The 23901-nt window shown below is 39.3% G+C and overlaps 1 protein-coding gene across 6 annotated transcripts in view; it reads left to right on the plus strand.

Annotated features, from left to right (window-relative positions):
- Tsp97E (Tetraspanin 97E) overlaps positions 1 to 23901 on the plus strand; it is a 340699-nt gene that overhangs the window by 14975 nt on the left and 301823 nt on the right. For all 6 annotated transcript variants that reach the window (XM_090370673.1, XM_090370674.1, XM_090370675.1 and 3 more), the window contains exon 2: positions 23566 to 23658. In XM_090370673.1, coding sequence (XP_090226799.1) covers positions 23599 to 23658 — 60 coding nt within the window. In that variant the 5' untranslated portion in view covers positions 23566 to 23598. The remainder of the gene's footprint in view (positions 1 to 23565; positions 23659 to 23901) is intronic.

The following is a 23901-nucleotide window of genomic DNA, read 5'->3' on the forward strand; positions in this document are numbered from 1 at the left end:
AGATCCTATTAGCATCCTCCAAATTTGTGGTCTCCTCAAGGATCCTCTTATTCCTAAGGAGACGAATACCTTTTACTTTCATCTCCTTGTGGTCACGCTTAATGACTTGTCACTTTCTGCTTTGTCCTGACTCGAACTCAAAGAAGAGTCCTCAGTGGGCCTGAGAATAGCCAGATTCTGAGGATTAGGAACTGATAAGGATCTATCCCGACTAGCACTGCCAGTTCCCTCTTTGGATCTTGGTTTATTCCTGATGTCCACAGGATCAATCAACTTGAGATCCTGCTGCACTATCTTTGCATAAGGCTTCTTATGAAGTTCAATCTGGCAATCTAAAATTTGATTTATCTGACAAGCACTCTCCTCCAGATCCCTGACTCATACCTTGAGGTGCTCACTGTCCACGACCAAAGCTTTGTCACTGCCTCCAAGTCAGCCCTGAGACCAAAAATTCTATTGGATGCTGGTTTTGTTATTTTGCTTGACTCTTTTTTTTAGACATTATTTCTCTCCTAAAGTCCTTATTTTAGCCACTGCCACATACACCCCAGGTTTAAACTATCTATAAAAGAAATCCTATGGTCCTCCCTACTACAAACAGTAATTATATTATCCCCTACACCACTTGGGGAATCAAAAACTCCATAACCCTCACTGTTTTCAGCTACTTGCTTGAACTGCTTTAACGAGAGAGAGGGGCGGTTCATATCTTCTTCATCATTCAAGGTCATACTTTTGTCCATATTTGTTTTATTGTTTCGGTTTGTCTTTTTCCTTATTATAATAGTTTTATGGGTCTTTGATTTCCTTTTACTTTATTCCTTACTAGTGTCCAAGAAGATTCTTTCTTGAGAGACACCTGTTGTTGCAAAATCCCCAGAAGAAGAATATGCTTCAGAAGAAGATCAGATTCCTGGGACCAAGTAATATCTGTCTTCTTCTGGCATTATGTTATTTAGAAAAGTAATCTAGACAACAAAAATCAATTAATTCCCACAGTCTATACATATATATGTGTCTATCTATATAGACACTTTTCCCCACCCAGGATGAAATCTGCCTAAGAGTTGAAGGTTTCCCCAAGGTGGGTTTTCAGATCTCAGTCCCTAATGGATAGGGGGTGCCACAATATTATGCACCAAATAAGTAATTTCAAGCAGTTTCTTTTCTTCAAATATAAGATACTCAACCCCAAATTAAGAGAGTTATAGCCACTTTAAGTTTCTTTAAAAGTAGCCCAAAACTAGCCCCATGTTAGCCTATGAGACTTTATTAAAATGTAAATGTGAATTCAAAGTAATAAAACACTAAAATGTCCACAGTATATGATCACATATAAATATTTAATGGCTTCTCCCTAAAGGTGGCTAACCCAAGCCAGTAAATATCCAAGGCAACAAGGTATCAAGTCCATTTTGTGTAATGTTATTTCAGTGGGACATTGTCTATGGGAACTTTCACAAGGGAAAATCCTCTATGGTAAGCCTATGAGGCTATGGTCTATATATGTGTGTCGCTATTAGAGACAAAATTTTCAAACACCAATATCTTGTATGTCTCTTCATCATCTGCAATAAAACTTTATCCTATGACTCACCAGTGTTATCTCTATCCATGTCATATTTAATAAACGTAACTACTCTTTTAACCACAATTATACATCAAAAAAAGGGGAAGCACAATTCCATAAGCACAACACAACCATCACTACGCCACCTATCCCCCAGTATAAAACACAGAGGAAAAATATATGTTGACAATTTCAATAGACTTTGTTGGGGCATTTGATTCTGTCTGGTGGCATAGTGTCTTTAGGAGACTACACCAGATGAATGTCTCATGAAACCTCTATAAGGTAATAAACAGCTGCCTTAAGGACAGAAGTGTCATGGTTCGCACAAGGTTCCAGGAGTTGACATGCCTTCTGAATAATGTTTGTCCGCAGTGCTCGATCCTAGGCCCTTTCTTCTGGACAATTGTTCTAGATGAATTTCTAGTCTTGGATCTGGGCCCAGTGGATAGCTTAGCCTTTGCTGGGGCATGATTTGATTCTCCTTGTAAAAGGAAAACAAGAGTTGTTGAGCAAAGATCAAATACCACCATCATGCAACTGCAGGAGTGGGCACAAATGCACATGCTTAGTGCATCATTTATATCACTGGAAAATACTAAATCTATACTTTTGAAAGAAAACCTAAGGAGACCCCCCCCCCAAAATTAAAATTAATGGAAAAACCGAAAAAATGGTATCAGAATTAAAATACCTAGGGGTTGTATTTGACTCAAAATTAACTTTACCCCCATTTTGCAAAAAAAAAGTGAGAAACTATGCAGGCATGATTGCCAGGATCAATAGGGCTGACTGGAAAGACCCTGGCAATCATATACTGAGCAATATTCTTGCCTGTTAGCCCCTATGGAACTGGTGTGTGGTTTACCCACACCATGTCAAAAACCAGAACAAATTAAACACAATTCATAGAACAACACTTCTCCCTATAACCAGGGCATGTTGTGCTGTGAGCACACCAGCACTTCAGGTGCTGGCTGGTGCTCTCCCACTTCATTTGGAAATAGCCAAAAAAGAGGACTGTATTATAGATTCAGGAAGGGCATATCCACAGAATTTCTCGGGATAGCCCTTGACACAGCCAATAACATCAAGGCCGAGAGAAAAAGAATAGCCACAAAGCTCCATGAGCAGTGGAAATCAAAAATTGGGAGCAGGAAACCAGACGTGTTGTTAAGCACAGGTGGCAATGGTTAGCCTAAAGTCACCAAAGTGGTATGCCCTTGGACATTTTGCAACCTTTATATTGACAGGTCATGACTCCCTAAAGGCAAAATTAACTTCTTTAGTGCTGACTGATGACCTGATTGTACCTGTGAAGACTGGGCACACATTCTTTATGAATGTACTGAAATGCAATCTATGAAATGCAAAGAACACAGATAGCAGAGATTGGCCCCCTTCTCCAGGGGGCCAATCTTGTCCCCTGATAGTAGAGATTGGCCCCCTTCTCCAGGGGGCCAATCTCTACTATCAGGGGACAAGAACACCTTTTCATAATAGAAGAAAATATATATAAAGGCCTTCAACTTTACTGAAAATGTTGAAAATGCAGAGACAGGCCTTACAGCCTCCCCCGCATCCAAGCAATAACAATTAACTAAAACTGCCAATGTCTCCCACCATTCCAAGATGATGACATTTTAATCTGACAGGGTAGCTGTAACCAGCACCCTGAAAGATATTAGATTGGATATAACTGAATTGATGACTAAGCCACCTCCCACGTTGGGCCCTAACAAATATTTTTTTTTTTTTATGTAAACCTCAAACACGAGAGGTATCAGAACCCATAGTACTTAGTACCATGCTTGCGTTGGAGGTCGAGAAAACGAAAGAAGATATTTGTTAACATTGGACTTGAACTTCTGTAGACTAATTTTCAGGAAATACGTATGAACAAAGGTTGTTCCAGAAAACGGCAGTTGAATGAATAAACAAGGAAGATAAAAAGTTGGTTCTGTGAGTTTGAAGTTGGACAGTAAATGGGTGTTCGCTGGTGGCGACACGTGTTCGGACTGTTTTGAAAGAGAGAGCGGGAATTATAGAAACCAATTCAGAAGAACAGTGCCCATGGTAGTATCTGTAGAAGAGGCTTGCAGCAGAAACAGTACGTCTATGAGACAGCGAGTGGAGAGACTCTGTTAGAGATGAATCATTAATTAACCTAACTACCCTCTTCTGAGTGGAATCAAGAAGCCTGAGACCGGTTTTGGGGGCACCACCCCAGATGTGGGAACAATATTCCATGGCAGGACGGATTTGCGATTTATACAGAGTGAGCAGCTGTTTGGAAGAAAAGTAACGGCGAGAGCGAAAGAGAAAACCAAGTTTTTTAGATGCAGAGGAAGCAATATTTGTAATGTGCTTGTGCCAAGAGACATTAGAAGTGAGGGTAATCCCCAAAAGAGATATACCATTTTGCCTAGAAATCGGAGTGTCACTAAAGATAAGCATATGAGCAGAAGAATCTTTATGAGAGATATAAGACAAGACTAAGTTTCAGAAGGGTTGAAATCAACTAAGTTGTTCTTCACACCACTGGAGAATTACCTGAAGATCGGCATTTAAGGAATTGGTAGCAGATTTTGGAGAAGTTTAAGCTGATTGAACAGGGCAAGGTTTCATCGGTAAAACTAGGGATAATAAGATTTCCAGTCAGTGGAAAAAGGTCATTAATATACAAGAGGAAAAGAGTGGGGGAAAGAACTGAACCTTGGGGGACAATGGCATTAATGGAGAAGTTAGAAGACAGAGAGCCATCTACCATCACCCTCATTGAACGATCAGAGAGAAAACTGGATAACCAATTACTAAAAACAGTTGGCAAACCATAAGATGGAAGTTTGTTTAGAAGACCTTTATGCCGAACATGATCGAAAGCCTTTGAGATATCAAGAGCAACTACTTATGTTCCACCGAACCTTTCCATTGAATTAGTCCATAAATGGGTAACATAAGCCAGAATATCACCAGTGGATCGACACTGACGGAATCCATACTGGTGATTGTTGATCAGACGGAAGGTTTCTGGGTTGTTTAAGAGTTGGCGGTTAATTGATTTCTCCATTACTTTAGAAAGAGTAGAAGTAATTGCAATGGGACGATAATTGGATGGGAGGGATTTGTCACCCATTTTATGAACTGAACAGGCTGGATATGAGTAAATTTCCAAGCAGAGGGAAAAACACCTTTGGAATAAGAAAGTGATAAAAGGCGGCAAAGAATAGGAGTAAGTTTAGGAGCACAGGTTTTGAGAACAAGTGGAGACATACCATCCGGACCTGGAGATTTCTTAGCATCAAGATTTTTCAAAATCCTTCTGACATCCTTTTGACGGAAGACCACAGGAGGCATTGAATGGAGCGTGTTGGGAATGGTGGGAGGTGTTTTACCAAGATCATTAATGTATGAGTTGGAAGAAATATGGGATGCTAGCAGGTCAGCATTATCCTTGGCTGAAGTGACAACAGAACCATCTGGTTTGGACAGAGGTGGGAGCAGAGATGGGCAAAAGTTGCGGCCAATAGCTTTGGCAAGAGACCAGAATGCTCAGCTACCATTAGGGCAAGAAGCAAGTTTTCTACTCTTAGCCTGTTCAAACTCTAGTTTGGACTGATTAATAACTGCTTTACAATTGTTGCGAGCTTTGGTATAGGCAGAAAATGAAACTGAAGAATTAGCAACAAGCCAATTAGGATATGCAACATTCTTCTCTTGAACAGCTGTAGCACATTTATTGGAAAACCAAGGTTTAGATAAAGGACGAGATTTTAAAGTGGAGTGTGGGATAAAGAATTCCATTCCTGCAAGAATAATTTCAATGACACAATCTGAGCATTGACATCAGAAGTTTTGAAACAGTAATCCAACAAGGAAAAGAAGAAAAAAAATCTCGCAGGTCATCCCATTTTGCATTCTTGTAATGCCAAACAACACGAGGTTGGGAATAAAGGCTCCATTGGAGAAGAGACAATCACCAAGTTGTAATCTGAAGTGCCTAAAGGACCTCTCACTTTGACCGTATACTTAGAAGGGTTGTTTGTAAGAAAAAGATCAAGCGTGTTGGCTGTATGATTAGGATTATCCAGTATTCTTGTAGGTAAATGAACAATCTGTGCAAGGTCATTAGTAATTGCAAAAGCCTCAGCATCTCTCCCCCAGCTGGGTCGGTGTGACTAGAAAACGGAAGCCAGCTGGAGTTGTGAACATTAAAATCGCCAAGGAAAATTACGTCACTGTTAGGAAAGTTGGACTGGAGAAAGTCAAGTTGCAAAGAGAGGAAGTCAAAGACCTCCAGGTGATTAGTGGAGCTAGGAGAATGGCAGAGACAACAGATGAATTTGACACAATGAGGTAGAGAGATTTTAGCATTAGCATTAGTAGACACATATGATGCAAGAAAGTAAGCATATGCAGCATCAGCCAAAAAAAAAAAAAAAAACCTTCCATTTCACCCCTCCATTCGTTCGAAATACCTGTCCAGCTGAGCTTTAAATTTATTTACAAGGGATGGAAGTATGTTCCACCAACGAACTACCCGCTGGCTAAAGGCAAATTTTCACACATCTATCCTACATCTGTCTTTCTGAATAGAATCCCATCAGCATTGAGCATGCTCAAACCATTCAAGACTTTATACACCTCTATCAGATCACCTCGCCGGTGCCTAGTCTCCAGACACTGTAATTTGCAAAACTTAAGCCTTTCTTCGTAAAAGCATCCCTTTGTTCCATTCACTAATCTTGTTGCTCTTCTCTGTACTCGTTCCAGCAGCGGTACATCCTTCTGGAAATGAGGCCTCCAGACCTGTATACAGTACTCAAGGTGTGGCCTGACCATTGTTTTATACAAGGGAATAATCACCTCCTTATCCCTGCTAGAAAAATTCCTGTATATCATTGACAAGACACCATGAGCTACTCTTGCAGCCCGTCTGCACTGCTCAGAGAACTTCATATCTGCACCATTACCCCCAACTCCTTTTCATTCTCTAATATTGTCAATGTAGTACCACAGAGTTGATACATTGCTCTGGTGGTTGCTGTTTCGCATATGTAGTACTTTACATTTGTCAATGTTAAACTTCATTTGCCACCTCTCAGCCCATCTGCTCAACCTTTGCAGGTCCTGTTGCAGCAGCATAGCGTCAGTAGCGCTGAGGCTATGCTGCTGCCAATCTTTGTATCGTCTGCAAACTTGGACATTAAGCTTGATATACCATCATCAATATTGTTTATAAATACAGAAAACAATAATGGATCCAAGACTGAACCCTGAGCGACTCCACTAATAACATTAGTCCACGATGAGCAGTGTCCATTGAGTACCACTGTGTCTTCTCCCCCTCAACCATCCCTTTATCCCTAACAGCAATTTGCCTCCAGTGCCACACTGCTCCAATTTGTGCAGCAGTCTTCCATGTGCAACAGTATCAAAAGCCTTTATAAGATCCAAATATATAATATCAAAGTTATTCCCTGCATCCAGTTCTTTTGTGACTGCATCATAGTATCCAATCAAATTGGTCAGGCAAGACTTTCCCTTAACAAAACCATGCTGTCTTGTCTAGATAATTCTGCAGTGCTTCTTTAATCAGTGCCTCCATTAATTTTCCTGGAACAGAAGTTAAACTCACAGGTCTATAATTACTTGTGTCAGCCTTTGATCCGGCTTTGTGAATTGGGGTCACATTTGCACATCTCCAGTCTATGGGTACCTCCCCCTGAGTCCATGGAAGCTCTTATAATTATGGCTAAGGGTTTGCTTACTTCCTTTGCTGCCTCCTTTAATATAACTGGATAGATCCCATCCACCCCCAGGTGGATTTCTTGTGTTTATCTTCAACAATTTCTCCACCAATTTCCTCTGAGTTATTACTAGATTATCTAGCTTACTGCCAGAGTTGAATACACCTCCTGTTTCCCCTCGGAGCTGACCGGGCTAGCCAAGTGGGTAAAGTACCTACCCGGCAACCCAAAGGTCGCGGGTTCGTTTCCCGCCTCGGGCTTGGATCAAAGTACTGCAAAAACCTTGGGAGGTGCAATATGGCCACAGAAGCCGATGCGCCAACAACTACCAAATCAAAAAAAATCAAATGTTTCCCCTCGTTGAATAACTCCTCATGTGTGAATGTCAATACAAAATATTCATTTAGTTTGTCAGCTAACTGAGCAGGATCATGAACAGTTGAACCATCGATATCAAGTGGACCAATCTGATTCATCCCCTTCCTTCTAGAGTTTACATGAGTAAAGAACTCTTTGCTGTTTTTCTTTGCATCCTTTGCCAAAGATTTCTCGTAATCTGCCTTCGCCTGCCTAACCTCCTTTGTAACTTGGTTACAGACCAGCTTATATCTATCACACGTTAATTTATATGTATCCTATGCATTTTTCTTCTCTGCCATATGTCTTATTAGTTCATCTGACCACCATTTAGGCCTAAACCTTAAACAATATTTCTTAGTTGATATGTAAAGCCTGGTAGCTTCCAAGATAAGTTCTTTAAATGCTTCCCATTTTGAATTTGCTGTTGGTAACATCATCAGTTGGTCCCACTGTATAGAATTTAAATACTGTCTCAGACCACTGTAGTTGCCTTTATCATAAGGCTTTAGAGGTAACTACCCCCGATGGTAGTTACCTCTTTGAGTAAATCCCACTTCAGCACACGTGATCACTTCCCCCTAGTGGTTCTTTTATCTGCAGATTCTTAATTCATGAAGAATCACTACTGATAATCAGATCAAGAGTATTACTCCCTCTAGTTGCCTCCGAACATGCTGATGTAGAAAACAATCATCCAATAAATCCACAAAAACCTTGCTAGTGTGTGAATGAGCAATCCACAAAGTCCAGTCAATATCTGGGAAATTAAAATCTCCCATTATAAGACTCTCTGATATACTGGCCCATTCTATTTCCCTGTACAGTTTCTTATTATAATCATCAGAGTCATTAGGCCTATAGCGCACTTCTCCTCTCAATTTTGATCTCCCAATGCTTATGTCACACCAAACTGACTCGACACTGCACTGTCCAGCGATGTCGACTGGCTTCACTTCCTTGGATTTTATGTGTTTCTTAACTAATAGCATAACGCCTCCTCCCTTTCTATCCTGTCTATCCTTTCTGTACATATTGTGCTCCCTAAATTTTAGTTCTGCATTCCTTTTATCTGTGTGACCCCACGTTTCTGATGTCCCAACAATATCTGCCTTTGATGTTTTGAGCAATACCTCAAATTCATCAGATTTATTTACCAAACTGCTAGCATTGGTGTACACACAAGTATACATGCACCTGTTCCTATTCTTAGCTACCCTAACACAACCCATGTGTTTACTTTTACCGCAATGACTCCCAGTGGGCCGACCGGGCTAGCCGAGTGGGTAAAGTACCTGCCCGACAACCCAAAGGTCGTGGGTTCGATTCCCGCCTCGGGCTTGGATCAAAGTACCGCAAAAACCTTGGGAGGTGCAATATGGCCACAGAAGCCGATGCGCCAACAACTACCAAATCAAAAAAAAAAAAAAAAAATGACTCCCAATAGTCTGAAATATCCTGCATAATTTTCAAGAGTGCTGCTCATTCCAATGGAAGCAGTGCAAGAATCACTTTCATCTCTGCCAGTGGCTACTGTTAATCTATTAGTCCTTGTATCCCCCCAAGCTAGCAGTTTTCCGACCCACCTAACACTGCCTTTCTTATTATACTCATCAGAGTCATTAGGCCTATAGCACACTTCTCCTCTCAATTTTGATCTCCCAAATCCAAACTGACTCAACACTGCACTGTCCAGCGATGTTGACTTTCTTCACTTCCTTGGATTTTATGTGTTTCTTAACTAATTGCATAGCCCCTCCTCCCTTTCTATCCTGTCTATCCTTTCTGTACACATTGTACTCCCTAAATTCTAGTTCTGCATTCCTTATATCTGTTTGACCCCACGTCTCTGATATCCCAACAATATCTGCCTTTGATGTTTTGAGCAATACGTCAAATTCATGAGATTTATTTACCAAACTCCTAGCATTGGTGTACACGCAAGTATACATGCACCTGTTCCTATTCTTAGCTATCCTAACACAACCCACGTGTTTACTTTTACCGCAATGACTCCCAGCAGTCTCTGAAATATCCTGCATAATTTTCCAGACTGCCTCTCATTCCAATAGAAGCAGTGCAAGTATCACTTTCATCTCTGCCAGTGGCTATTGTTAATCTATTAGTCCTTGTATCCCCCCAAGCTAGCGGTTTTCTGACCCACCTAACACTGCCTCGATAGCATCAGGAAATATTCTTGCACCCTTTCTATTTAAGTTTATATGCCATCGCTGTAGAAGCAATCTCTTCTGTTAACAAGTACAGACTAGGCTGAAAAAAATTCTACACCTTGAGCCTTGCACAGTCTTTCCAGGGCCGAGTTAATCCCCAAGGCTCTCATCCTATACTCCCTCCTATTTTGTCTGGGCAGAATTGCAGACACTTTCAAATTCAACCTTAATTCACATTCAACCCTAATTTTAAGCCAGAGAAGGTCCAAGAGAGGAGATTCCGAATTGCCAAGTCTCTGACAGGGAATATCAGAACGGACATATACACAAGTACCACCTTTGAGACGAAAGGAATCATACATCGAATAATTTGGGCAACTGAGATAAACAGTAGTTGAATCAACCGATAACTGAGATTCTGTCAGAAAAAGTACATGGGTTTGCCGACAGGGCTAACCAGGTGGGTAAAGTGCCTGCCTGGCAACCTGAAGGAAGCCGGTTTGAATCCTGCCTCTGGCTTGGATTACAGTAAAATGCAAAAGCTTTGGGAGGTGCATTATGGCCATATCAGCTGATGCTCCAACAACTAAATAAGAAAAAAAATAAAACATGTGGTTTGGCAGACTGCAAGTGGAAATGGACATTGTTGAGATTAGAATTGAGACCACGTATATTTGTGAAATGAATTAGGAAGTGCTTGGGAGGTTTAGATATTTTTGCAGATAAGCTTATTCTATTAGTTTGGCAATTCATGGTGTATTCAATAGTAGTAAGAAAAAGTGGGTGGGACCTGCTGTATGAAGTAATGAAATTTTTGGATATGGCGTACACATGGTAAGAATGTACTCAGATCCTTGACATAATGTGGCCTCGACAATGCTCCCTGCATACACACTACTCGGACTCCCTCCAGTCACTATCTGGCAGAGTAGAGGTAACAAGATTTTATACTAGCTGATCCGGAAGCCTCCTAACGAGTTACCAGTAGTTTCGGTCCGGTGTACTAACTAGCGGCCGGCCTGCGAACACTATTTTAGAGCTGTACCCTTGATATGTAAGGAATATTGGATCTCGCCACGGTCTTCATCATAACCTTAAAAGTCATCAATCGCACTGCATGATGGAAGAGATAGGGAAGGATTGACCGGAACTTAGCTCTAGAGACTAAACATGGGTTTCACCACTTCAAGCCTCCAATAAGCAAAGTGGTGGTATGCACCGGTTGATGAAAGTCATCTACCACCTAGTACTCCCTGGTAACATAGAGGGGCGGCATTCCTCCATGTGGTTTGGGCACCACACCTCGACCCCTGCTTACATTGGTTTACACCTGGGTGACCACCCAGGTGTGAACCAATGTAAGCAGGGGTTAGTAATCCTGGGTATAACCTCCATGCACAAGTACATGGTGGTCACCCACCATGTACTTGTGCATGGAGGTTATACCCAGGTTACTAACAGTCTCTCCATCGTGAAGGTGCAAGCAGAGGATTTGGCTGTCATAGACCGTCCGGACTTCGCCGAAATTGGGACCACTTGACTTGAGTGTCACTTGAATATCAGTTCCATCAGCATTTTAGCCTCCCAAGTAACAAGTACTGCTTGTCTGGCCTATCTGAGAGAATGTCTGTGACAACCTAAAGGACTCAAACATAAAGAGGAGTGAGATGTACAGGCAGCCAGAGATGCAAATTAGCTGAATAATATTAGTAAACTTGTTGAAAAGGGATGTAATGTAGAATGAAAGAAGCATGAATGAGTTCAAAGGAACTGAGTGTAGGTACTGGGTACTAAATGAATGTAATATAGTGGAATTGTGGTGAAAGAAAAAGAATGTGAAGGTGAAAGAGAGTGACCCACCCAGCAAGGAAAGAAAATAGAGAGAATGTGAATTTTTGTAAAAGGGAGTGAATGAAGGCATGAAATGTAATTGAGAAGATAACACATTGTTAAATTATATAGCTTTAGAATATACACACTAACACAAATGAATTTAGCTACTTACAACATCTATACACTCACTGCACCCTCACCTCAAGACATGCAGCCAAGGACTGCACTGCACCTGAATAGTAATAGTAAGTTGAGGGACCTGAGGATCAGTGCAGTGCAGAGAAAATGGAATTGAATAAGTGAAAGAATGAATGGAAGCATGGGTGTAAGTGAGAATGAACGCAAACTTTAATTCTTTGTAAGCTTTAATAATACTAACCCTTATTTTAGCTGTTTTTAACTTTAATTTATTTAAGTTAATCTTATAGTATTCTATCTTAAACTTGACCATGCACCATTGAATTCCTCCCCCCTAGGTGGGAGAAAGAGGATGGATGTATGGGGGAAACAAAATAACAAAAAAAAATTTGTATAATATAAAATGTAAGAAAGAAGCATAAATCAGAATAAAATCACAATGCAGAGTGTGAACGAGAGATAGGAGTGAAAAAAATCTCTTTCCCCCCCCAGGTTTGACTGGTGGGCAAGTGGGCCATTTATGGCCCCATGGCCATTTAAGCAGACACCATGCTATGGCTACCTAGCCGGCGTGGTGTGGAATGCAGACATTGGCCAATGTGGGATAGTGTCCAAAAATGTAACTCCAACATAGAAACCCTTTCCCTATGATCTTTCGTTCCTACATCTGGGGTGGTTGTTCTCTCACTTCCCCCACCCTGGAGGCACCCCTTTGCCTGCTGAGTCACCCCACTGCAAACTGTCAACCCTTACCCAGGGGATTCTCAGGTCAGGATAGGCATCCTGACCTGGGAATCCCCTTCTCCCTCCCTTTCAACCAGGTGGGCACATTCACTACTGCCCCCTCTTTTTCTCTACCACTTTTACCCCCCCCCCCCCACTTGCTATCTTTCCACCCCCAGGGTAGGATTTTTTTTTTACTGGGCTCTTCCTGTCTGTAGCCATGGCTATCACTTGACTACTCCCTGCTGCCCGGCCCACCTCCTTGTGGCACTGGATGGTAAACTAGAGGCTTTTCTGTGAAAACACAGACCCCTAGGCTAAGAGGCCGGATGAACAACACAACCCACAATAACGCTAACCCACATTAATCTGGCCTTTACAGAGTTTGTATTCATCACATTGCTTGACATGGAGTTGGGGGAAATCCCCACGACTGCATTACAATTTACACTATACACTATGCCTCTACTCTTTCTCGGATAGTGACTGGAGGGAGTCTGAGTAGTGTGTATGCAGGGGAGATTACTCAGGCCATGTTATGTCAAGGAGCTGGGTTTATTTTTGCTGTATATATGCCATATTTAAAAATTTCATTACTTCATACATGTCCTCTGCACCTTACTTTATTACTGAATACATCATGAATAGTAAAACTAATAGAACAAACTTACCTGCAAAAAGATCTAAATCTCCCAAACACTTTCTCGTCCATTTCACAAATATATGTGGTCTCAGTTCCACTCTCAATGTCCACTTTCACTTATTGTCTGCCAAGTTCCACATACTTTTTCTGACAGAAGTTCAATTATCAGTTGATTCAAAGCCACTGCACATTTCAGTTGGCTTAATAATTTGCCATACATTTCCGTTCGCTTCAGAGGTGGTACTTTTGCACTTGTCCACTCTGATATTCCTTGTTAAGACTTAGTAATTTGGAAGCTCCTCTTTTCGATCTTCTCTGGCTTAAAATCTCTCTATCCCATTCTATCGAATTCATATATTGCCTCTATCATTCTCCCAACTCCACTAATCACTTGGAACTTTTTGAATTCCTCACTTTCAAACTTGACTTTTTCTGGTCCAGCTTTGCCTAACAGTGAGGTAATTTTCCTTGGTGATTTTATTGTTCTACTTCAGCTGGCTTCTCTTTTCTAGTCAGACGGATCCAGTTGGTCGCGATGTCAAGGCTTTCGCAATTACTAATGACCTTCACAGATTGTTCATTCACCTACCAGAATGCCAGACAATCCTTACAACACCATTATAAGCAGTGATACTTCATGCATTAAGAATTTGCAGATAAAGAAACCACTAGGTGGCATTGATCACAGTGTGCTGACGTGAGTTTTACTCAAAGATGTAACTACCAAAGGGAAGGGTTTTTGCTTTCATAAAGGCAACTACAGTGGTCTCAGACAGTTTTTAAATTCTATACAGTGGGACCAACTAATGATGTTAGGAACAGCAAATTCCAAATGAGAAGCATTCAAGGAAGTAATTTTGGAAGATACTAGGCTTTTTGTCCCAACTAAGAAATACGGTTCAAGGTTTAGGCCTAAATGGATGTCAGATGAACTAATGAGACTCATGGGAGAGGAGAAAAATGCATGAGATACATATAAATTATCAGGTGATACAAGACTATGGTAATATAAGTGAGTCTGTAATCAAGTCACAAAGGTTTGGCAAACAAAAGCAGATTATAAGAAATCTTTGCCAAAGGATGCAAAGAGGAATAGCAAAGACTTCTTTACTTATGTAAACTAGAAGGAAGGGGATGGATGGATCAGATTGGTCCACTTGATATCGATGGTTCGACTGTTGCTGATCTTGCTGAGGTAGCTGACAAACTGGATGTGTATTTTGCATCTTCATTCACACATGAGGAATTCTCTAGGGATGTGGAGGCCAGAAATGTATCAGATTCTAACAGGGAGCTAAATGATTTTGTAATAACTCAGAGTAAAGTGGAGTGGAAATTGTTGAAGTTTAATGTAAGAAAGGCACCTGGAGTGGATGGGATCTATCCAGTTATATTAAAGGAGGCAGCAAAGGAAGTAAGCAAAACCTTAGTCATAATTATCAGGCACCTGCGAGGTGATCTGATTGAGGTGTATAAAGCCTTGAATGGTTTGAGCATGCTCAATGCTGATGGAATTCTTCCTCTTGCTCAGAATAATCATGAGAGAGGGCATAAATTCAAATTGAGGAAAGATGGTTGTAGAATAGATGTGCAGAAGTGGGTGGTTGATTGCTGGAACAAACTTCCATCTGTTGTAGAAGTTGATAGCTTAAATAGATTCAAGGCAGAACTTGGCAAACATTTGGAGTGAGTGGATGGGTGAAATAAGGGTTTTTTTTTTTTGGCCGATGCTATATAAGCTTGCTTTCTTGCATCATGTGCCTTTGCTAATGCTAATTATGAGAGCTTCCTTGAACTCATGGGGACCTCCCCCGCATCTGTGGAAGCTGTCAAAATTGGAGATGTGAAAATGTCCCCAATTCACAAAGAGGGATGAAAGGGTGACACGAGTAATTTCAGACCTGTTGGTTTTTCTGTTCCAAGAGAAATAATGAAGTAACTGATTAAGGAAATACTGCAGGATCGTCTAGACAACACTGCAGTTATAATTCTCACCAAAGAGTCTACTGCTCCTGTATTCATCTTCATGACAGTCATATCTTTATAAGAGAGATTAGAAGTTAGGGATTACCCTAACTTCTTGGTATTAAGCATGTCACATATTGTTTACCCTGAATAAAAAAAACTAGGTTTTTTTTCCTTTGCTTACTTTTCATCTAATCAGCTACTCATTTTGTAAAAAGCTGAAATGTTCCCTACCATGGAATATCTCATCTGTTTTCTCATCTCTGTTGCAGTGCACCCAAACTTCTCAAGCTTTTTAACTCCATTCAAAAGTGGGAAGTCAGGTTAATTAATAACTTGTCTCTTTCAAAGTCTCTCTAATTTTGTCTAACAGATATTGAGATTCTCTTGCATGCCTTTTATGTAGATACTTTCATGGGCACTGTTCTGAATTGGCATCTGTAGATTCCCCACTCACTTTTTGGACAAATTATTAAAAATGAAAATACTAATAGATAAAATAAAATATTTATTATCATAAAATATTAATAAAATATTCCATGTTATTTGATATTAGGTTTCTATCCAGCTGTCCACTGAATTTCACCAAGCTATCAACTATCGATACAGATAACTTATTCCAGTAATCAATATAAGAGAATTTTTGTCTAAAATTTATATTAGCATTAGCATTAGTAGAGGCATTTGATGCAAGAAAGCAAACTTATGCAGCATCAGCCAAAAAAAAAAAAAAAACCCACTTCCACTTCACCCCTCTGTTCGTTCAAAATACCTGTCCAGCTGAGCCTTAAACTTATTTAGGCTATCAACCTCCACCACAAGGGATGGAAGTCTGTTCCACCAACCAACCAACCACCCGCTGGCTAAAGGCAAATTTCTGCGCGTCTATCCTACATCTGTCTTTCCTCAGTTTGAATTTATGCCCTCTCAGGTGATTTTTCTGAGCTAGAGGAAGAATCAGCATTGAGCATGCTTAAACCATTCAAGGCTTTATACACCTCTATCAGATCACCTCGCTGGTGCCTAGTCTCCAGACACTGTAATTTGCAAAACTTAAGCCTTTCTTCGTAAGAGCACCCCTTTGTTCCATTCACTAATCTTGTTGCCCTTCTCTGTACTCGTTCCAGCAGCTCTACATCCTTCTTGAAATGAGGCCTCCAGACCTGTATACAGTACTCTAGGTGTGGCCTGACCATTGCCTTATACAATGGAATAATCACCTCCTTATCCCTGCTGGAAAAATTCCTGTATATCATTGACAATACTCCATGAGCTACTCTTGCAGCCCGTCTGCACTGCTCAGAGAACTTCATATCTGCCTGCACAACCACCCCCCAGTCCCTTTCATTCTCTACCACTGTCAGTGTAGTATCACAGAGTTGATACGTTGCTCTGGGGTTGCTGTTTCCCATGTGTAGTACTTTACATTTGTCAATGTTAAACTTCATTTGCCACCTCTCAGCCCATCTGCTAAACCTTTCCAGATCCTGTTGCAGTAGCATAGTGTCAGTAGTGTCCTTGACAACCCTGCCAACCTTTGTATCGTCTGCAAACTTGGACATTAAGCTTGATATACCATCATCAATATCATTTATAAATACAGAAAACAATAATATCAACAATAAACAATATCCTCCATAATGCAAATTTATGCTAGGAATATTATAGAAGAACTATATAGTTCATTTGTTTAATTATTAATTAAATTAATTAATTTCATTTTTTTTAATTATTATTATTTAAATCTCTCTCCCCAAAAACATAGAATGATATACATTTATTTTCTATATCTTTTATGTTGTAGCCACACTGTGGCCAGATTTGAAGTGATAAAAATGGTAACCCTAATAAAAACTGAATGAAGTAGAAGTGCAGAAAAAAAAAAAAAAAAAAAATACAATTCCTAATCAGGCTTGAATACAAAGGCCGAAAAAATGAATTTCACTACATGTTTCTCACAGTTCAACTTGGGATTACAGTTTGACTGAGTTGTCACAGATCTTCTGACTATATCCCAAGAATCCCCAAACAAATTGTTCTGTTAACTTTTGGATATAAACTTCTATAATTCATATGTTCCAGGAATCCCCAAACATGTTAACTTTTGGATATAAACTTCTATAATTCATTTGTCCTCTTGTCTGTCAGAGCAATAAAGAAAGAAAATCACTGTTTGAATATTGTTCAAGCCAAATTCATAATTAAACTTCCTTCCATTAAACTTCTGAAAATATTTGAAACATTTTATCTGTAAAATATTTTGAAACAAAATTAATGTTTGTACTAAATGCATGCACACCTTTTGAATTCTCTAGTGTGGAGATTTGTATTGTGTCCTTTCCCTGCATTAGTGCAAGGGACATGATGAAATCTGCTCTTTCTTGCTTTTTATTCATCTCATACATTTAGCTTCTTAAGTAACTTAGTTACTGACTAATGACCAAATGCCAGGGTTATAACATCAGACACAAAGTTGTTTTTACCAAAACAAAAATTAGCTGTAATTATGAGAGCTTCCCTGGACTCACGGGAGGTACCCATGAACTGGAGATGTGCAAATGTGACCCTAGTCCACAAAGGAGGATCAAAGGGAGACATTGGTAATTACAGAACCCTGTTCGTTTAACTTCTGTTCCAGGGAAATTAATGGAGGCACTGGTTAAAGAAGCATTGCAGGATCATCTAGACAAGACTTCAGTTATAGCGCGGACACAGCATGGGTTTGTTAAGGGAAGTCTTGACTGACTAATTTGATTGGATACTATGATGTAGTCACAAAAGTACTGGATGCAGGGAATAACTTTGATATCATATATTTGGATCTTAGAAAGGCCTTTATTACTGTTGCATACGGAAGACTGGTGCATAAATTGGAGCAGTGTGGCATTGGAGGCAAATTGCTGCTATGGATAAAGGGATGGTTGAATGGGAGAAGACAGAGTGGTAATCAATGGACACTACTCTTCGTGGACTAATGTTATTAGTGGAGTCCCTCAGGGTTGGGTCCACTGTTGTTTTCTGTATTTATAAATGATATTGATGATGATATATCAGGCTTAATGTCCAAGTTTGCAGACGATACGAAGGTTGGCAGGGTTGTTAATGACACTAATGACAGTACACTGCTGCAACAGGATCTAGAAAAGTTGAGCAGATGGACTGAGAGGTGGCAAATGAAATTTAATATTGACAAATGTAAAATACTACATATGGGAAGCAGTAATCCCAGAGTAACATATCAACTCTGTGGTACCACACTGACAGTGGTAGAGAATGAAAAGGACCTGGGGTTTTTTTTTGGTTTTTTTTTTTAGGAGCATTAGCAACTAAGGCCATATTGCTCCGGTGCGGTGGTCATTCCCTGACATTTCCGCATGCTCCGTATTTGGTGGTGACGGGCTCGAACCCCGGTCTAATCAAGAAGCGTGTGCTACGCACTGCTGCTCCTTCCTACCTGGCTACGGAGGCAAGGACCTGGGGATAATTGTGCAGGCAGATATGAAGTTTTCTGATCAGTGCAGACGGTCTGCAAGAGTAGCTCATCGTGTCTTGTCAATAATATATACAGGAATTTTTCTAGCAGGGATAGGGAGGTGATTATTCCCTTGTATATGGCAATGGTCAGGCCGCACCTTGAGTACTGTATACAAGTCTGGAAGCCTCATTTTAAGAAGGATTTAGAGCTGTTGGAACGAGTACAGAGAAGGGCAACAAGATTAATGAATGGAACAAAGGGTTGCTCTTGCGAAGTAAGGTTTAAGTTTTGCAAATTACAGTGTCTGGAGACTAGGCACCTGCGAGGTAATCTGATTGTGGTGTATAAAGCCTTGAATGGTTTGAGCATGCTGAATGCTGATGGGATTCTTTCTGTTGCTCAGAATAATCGCCTGAGAGGGCATAAAGACGGTTGTAGGATAGATGTTTGGATGTTTGCCTTTAGCCAGCGGGTGGTTGATTGCTGGAACAAACTTCCATCTGTCGTTGTAGAAGTTGATAGCTTAAATAGATTCAAGGCAGAACTTGACAAACATTTGGAGTGACTGGATCGGTGAAATAAGGGTGTTTTTTTTTTTTTTTTTTGGCATCATGTGCCAATGCTAATGCTAGACACACCTATGTGATGCATCTCTTTTGCATCACAGGAAAAGATCCTCCATAGTGCATTCACTGCTATTCCTTTTTAAGCCGTGAAGTACATTACCAAACTGACAGAACTGCAGTCTTTGTATCTCTGTCTGATTTATCTGAGGCATTTAAACCATATCATAGGAAATAATCCTAGCTTGATTGAATTATTCACTTACCTGAAATGAACTGACATATATGATCAGCTTTAATTCATGTACCATTTCCCTCAATAGCATTTGAACAGATGTAATATGGCCATAGCATCTGTTGCACCAATAAAAATAGCAACAAGAACAACCAGGGTTACAACTCTCGGCATTTTAGTTCGTTTGTAATTTTATTTTTTCATTCTGCATTGCCGTCATGTTCAGTTTTTATAACTTTGAGAGAATAAGATGCATCTTTGCTGTCCTTAATGCATTATATCATAGTTTTATAATTTAGTTGTATAGTAAGAATGGCTCAAGAATGGAAATTAATATGGAGTATGACAAGTTAGGGAATACAAGATGCTCGTTTCCTTCCCCAGTGCAGAACTTTGCAGAATTTTGCACAATTTGGTTAATACAGCTGAAACCCATTATAACGTGATGCTTGAGGTCCAAAGCATCACATTGCGATATGTAATGCTTTGGACCTCATTTGGACCTTTGAGATCGCATTAGAAAGTTCCAGCCATTTTTCGGTATTCAAACTTCATATGTGCTATCAAATTTGCTCATCTCTTTTTTGTGCGATAATTGCACTGCTACATCTAAGAAAAATCACACAAAGAATAATAAGGGAAATAATATGCAATTGCTTTGTTTCAATCTTTTATTGATGCACTGTGCAATAAAGTGTTTAAAAACCAATATTCATGTTGTTAAATATAAAACATGATAAATACACCTTTTGTCACAAAAAAACAATACTTACAACAACTTTTCCATGTGGTTGTATTGACTGTTACATTCATGTTTTGAAATTGACAAAAGGTTGAAAATTTCAAGGAAAACATGATGCACTCACTGTTCTTTCAATTACTCAGTAGACAATAGTGAACAAACTTTTGCACATTTTAGTTGTTACTTTCAAGTCTTTCATTTTTTTAAAAAAACAATCAAGGGTTGACTGTTTCATTGCAGCACTTTGTTTCTTTTTAATAATTTCAATAAGGCATTTTACTGTAAAATTGAGAGGAAAATCTACCTGAATGTTGGAGAAACATATTGAGTGCAAGACTGATTCCAAATAACTCCCAAGTAACCAGTGACAGTGATGAAGAGAAAGACCTTGAGGACTATAGAGGAAGATGTTTCAAGAAATTTAAGTCCAGTTTGAAAACCAGCGAGTGCCTCCGCGATCTTAGGTTGTGCTTTGGCTCCTTGTCTTCGTCGTCTTCGGTTGCATCTGGTTCATGACTTTCGCCAGTAACATTTTCAGTTATTTCTAAGTCAGTCGTGCTCATATGTAGGACAGTTGTTATCCCCATCTATCCAACATTCTATTGTGGCTCCTTTTCTCTATTGATGAACTGTGCCAGTACTCGTTCGACATTGACCATGTTATCTTCTGTCAGGCCTTCATTAGTGTACCTTTTCAAGAACTGGTCAGTAGCAGCAACATCTTCCTCTAAAGTTCTCAAAGTCATTCTATTCATCACTGTCACTGGCTACTTGGGAGTTATCTGGGATCAGTCTTGCACCCAATGTTTCTCCAACATTTTGAAATACACCTTTTCGTCATGGTTTCCCACAATGTAAAAAACTTCCTTTAGCTTCTTTAAAAATGAGGTAACAGAATCCTTGCTAGTGATTATGCCCATTATCAGAGTCTTGCAGAAGTTCATTTTAAATGTTGATATAATCCCTTGATGGAAGCACTGTGGGATTTAAACTTTCCTAAAATGACTTCTAAAAGCACAAAATGGCTTCAGTTTGTGATTTCCTGTTTGGTTTAAATAGAAAAGTACAGTCACTCTGTCTTTTCATTTACTTTAAGCCTTGTTTTATTTGAGCATCGTTCTTACAAGCCAGAATGGAATTAGCATTTAGCATTAGTAGAGCCATACAATGCAAGAAAGCAAGCTTATGCAGCATCAGCCAAACCCTCCTCCCATTTCACTCCTCCATTCATTCCAAATGCCTATCCAGCTCAGCCTTAAATTTATTTAGACTATCAACATGGACATTAGGTAACATTTTATAACAAAGTACAGTCTCATCACAGTTATATACCTGTTCTATGGTATAACCACCATATTCAGTTATTTTTTGAAGCTGGGTAGGGTAAGAGCATTCAGCTTCATCATTGGCTGAATGTATCTCACCTGATATAGCCGTTTTAGTTATTCCATGCTGCTTCTTTTTAAAACGTGTTAGCCCTCCATTACTTGCAGTGAATGCTGTGTACTCATTTCCATGAAGATCGCTGTAGAATTTTTTAGTTTGGGTTTGCAGATGGGGTCAACATAGAAGTGTGCCTTCAGATCATTCTTGAACAAACCACTGAAACACAGCTTTATTCAGTTGTTCGGCTTGAGGTTGCTGCACCGTTTTTGTTGCAGTCCATTGCTTGCTTCCATAGACTTGGCTGCATCACGAAGTTTCTCCTCTTCTTTCTTCCATTCACTCCAAGGTCTTTAGCCACTTCAGTTTGCTGAACTCCAGACTTGATTCTATCAAGAGCAGCAATTTTTTCTTCTGTAGTAAACTTCTTCTGTTTTTTTGAAGTTTTAGACATTTCTTTAAATTTATACTGTATTTTTAAAATACAACTTACAGTTTGAGAAACAAGAAAAATTAGCAGTAGGCGATTGAACTTGTGTGAGGGGGCACTTCAGTTTGCTGAACTCCAGACTTGATTCTATCAAGAGCAGCAATTTTTTCTTCTGTAGTAAACTTCTTCTGTTTTTTTGAAGTTTTAGACATTTCTTTAAATTTATACTGTATTTTTAAAATACAACTTACAGTTTGAGAAACAAGAAAAATTAGCAGTAGGCGATTGAACTTGTGTGAGGGGTGTTTTTCCGCACAAAATCCTTACTTATTTCCCTGTTATTTGCATATCTCCACCTAACTAATTTGTACAGACTCGATCACTATGTTATTTCTTAAACTAATTCTTCTCATACATTACTAACGACAACTTTGCTTTCCCTTACCAAGAACCCTTTCATCTTCTACCGTTAGATCCACTACTGACTATACTATTGAATTACACCGAGCCACCTTTCCCAAAAATGACTAAATGCCTCATCTTAAGTGGCAGTATTATAGAGGGATTAAATTGATATTGACTATCTCCCTGAGCACCCTTTAAATCCACGGTCTTACTACTTTACTTTGTCTATTGTTCCTACTGGCCCCACTCCCACTAACTGAAATAGTTAGTGGGATTTCAAAACTGAAATAGTTCTGAAATGTTGTTTACTTTGTTCGTAAAATTGTTTTATTTTCGCATACTATTCTTGTCTAGAGAAATAGGTATTTGTGAGACTTTGTGTCTTGCAAACTTCTTAAAATATACTGTATGTTCAAACACTTCACAAGTAAAGTTACAAGTCATTTATTATTGTTCTTACAGAAATCAAAGGATAATGCTTATTGTGGATTTGCGTTATAAACTGAAAATATCGGCATGGGCTCACAAGGAATCCAAAATTTTCAGTGACTAAAAACACGTTTCAACTGACGAAAAATGCGAGCCATGCTTGCATCGTGTTATAAGCGGAATCGTGAATTAACTGGTTTCAGCTGTATAACTTGGCATATGTTATAGTTTGATTAATTGGCAGAGTTGTGAAAAGTAAAATTTTCAAAAAGTATTCAAATTTGTGTAATTTTAAACACTTTTTTATTTTTTCAAAAATAAATAACGCCTTCCCAGATGAGAACACGTCGACTGCCATATCGATCCCTTTCAGTGATGTTTGTGGAGTGATTAGATCCACACTGAAGTTTATTTCCCAAAGTGAAAACTATTGCTTGACACTGGTGTGTGCTTCTGTGTGTAGCAGTAGCAAATTGCAAATCATATTTGAATAGAATATGCAAGGAAACATTTTCAGATATATTTATTCAAAAATACATGAAAATAGGTGATAATTGCCTTTAATTTCTTACTCAAAGAAAGTCTTTTGTGTTAAAAAAAAGAAAAATAATAAAAAAATAACAGTATCTGGAATTTGAAAAGTAAATTTAGCAGATGATACTATGTAGTTATTATTTAAAAAAAATTTAAAATATATTCTTAGTTGTGTTTTTTATATGTCTGTATTGTTTATAAACAATCTGTTCATTTCAGCTTCCAATTCAGTTGCTTACATGAATATTAAAGATGTGTGGAGGTTTCACTTGCCTCAAGAATGCATTGACTGCTCTCAATGTACTGTATATTGTAAGTAAAGTACATTTTCATTGCCATTCAGTAAATATTTTTCAATTATCTTTATTTACTCATATCAGCTAATTCATTATCATCTCTTTCAGTTTACTTTTGGAATGACTGATTGCTACCAGTAGCAATCAGTCATTCCTCTCCCTCTTCCCCCCACCATAAATTAGCATTAGCATTAGTAGAGGCATATGATTCAAAAAAGCAAGCTTATACATCATCAGCCGAAAAAAATAAAAAATTCCC

Source organism: Mastigoproctus giganteus, chromosome 3 (genome assembly GCF_048544385.1).
Source record: "Mastigoproctus giganteus isolate SK-2022 chromosome 3, ASM4854438v1, whole genome shotgun sequence".
Lineage (NCBI taxonomy): Eukaryota > Metazoa > Arthropoda > Arachnida > Uropygi > Thelyphonidae > Mastigoproctus > Mastigoproctus giganteus.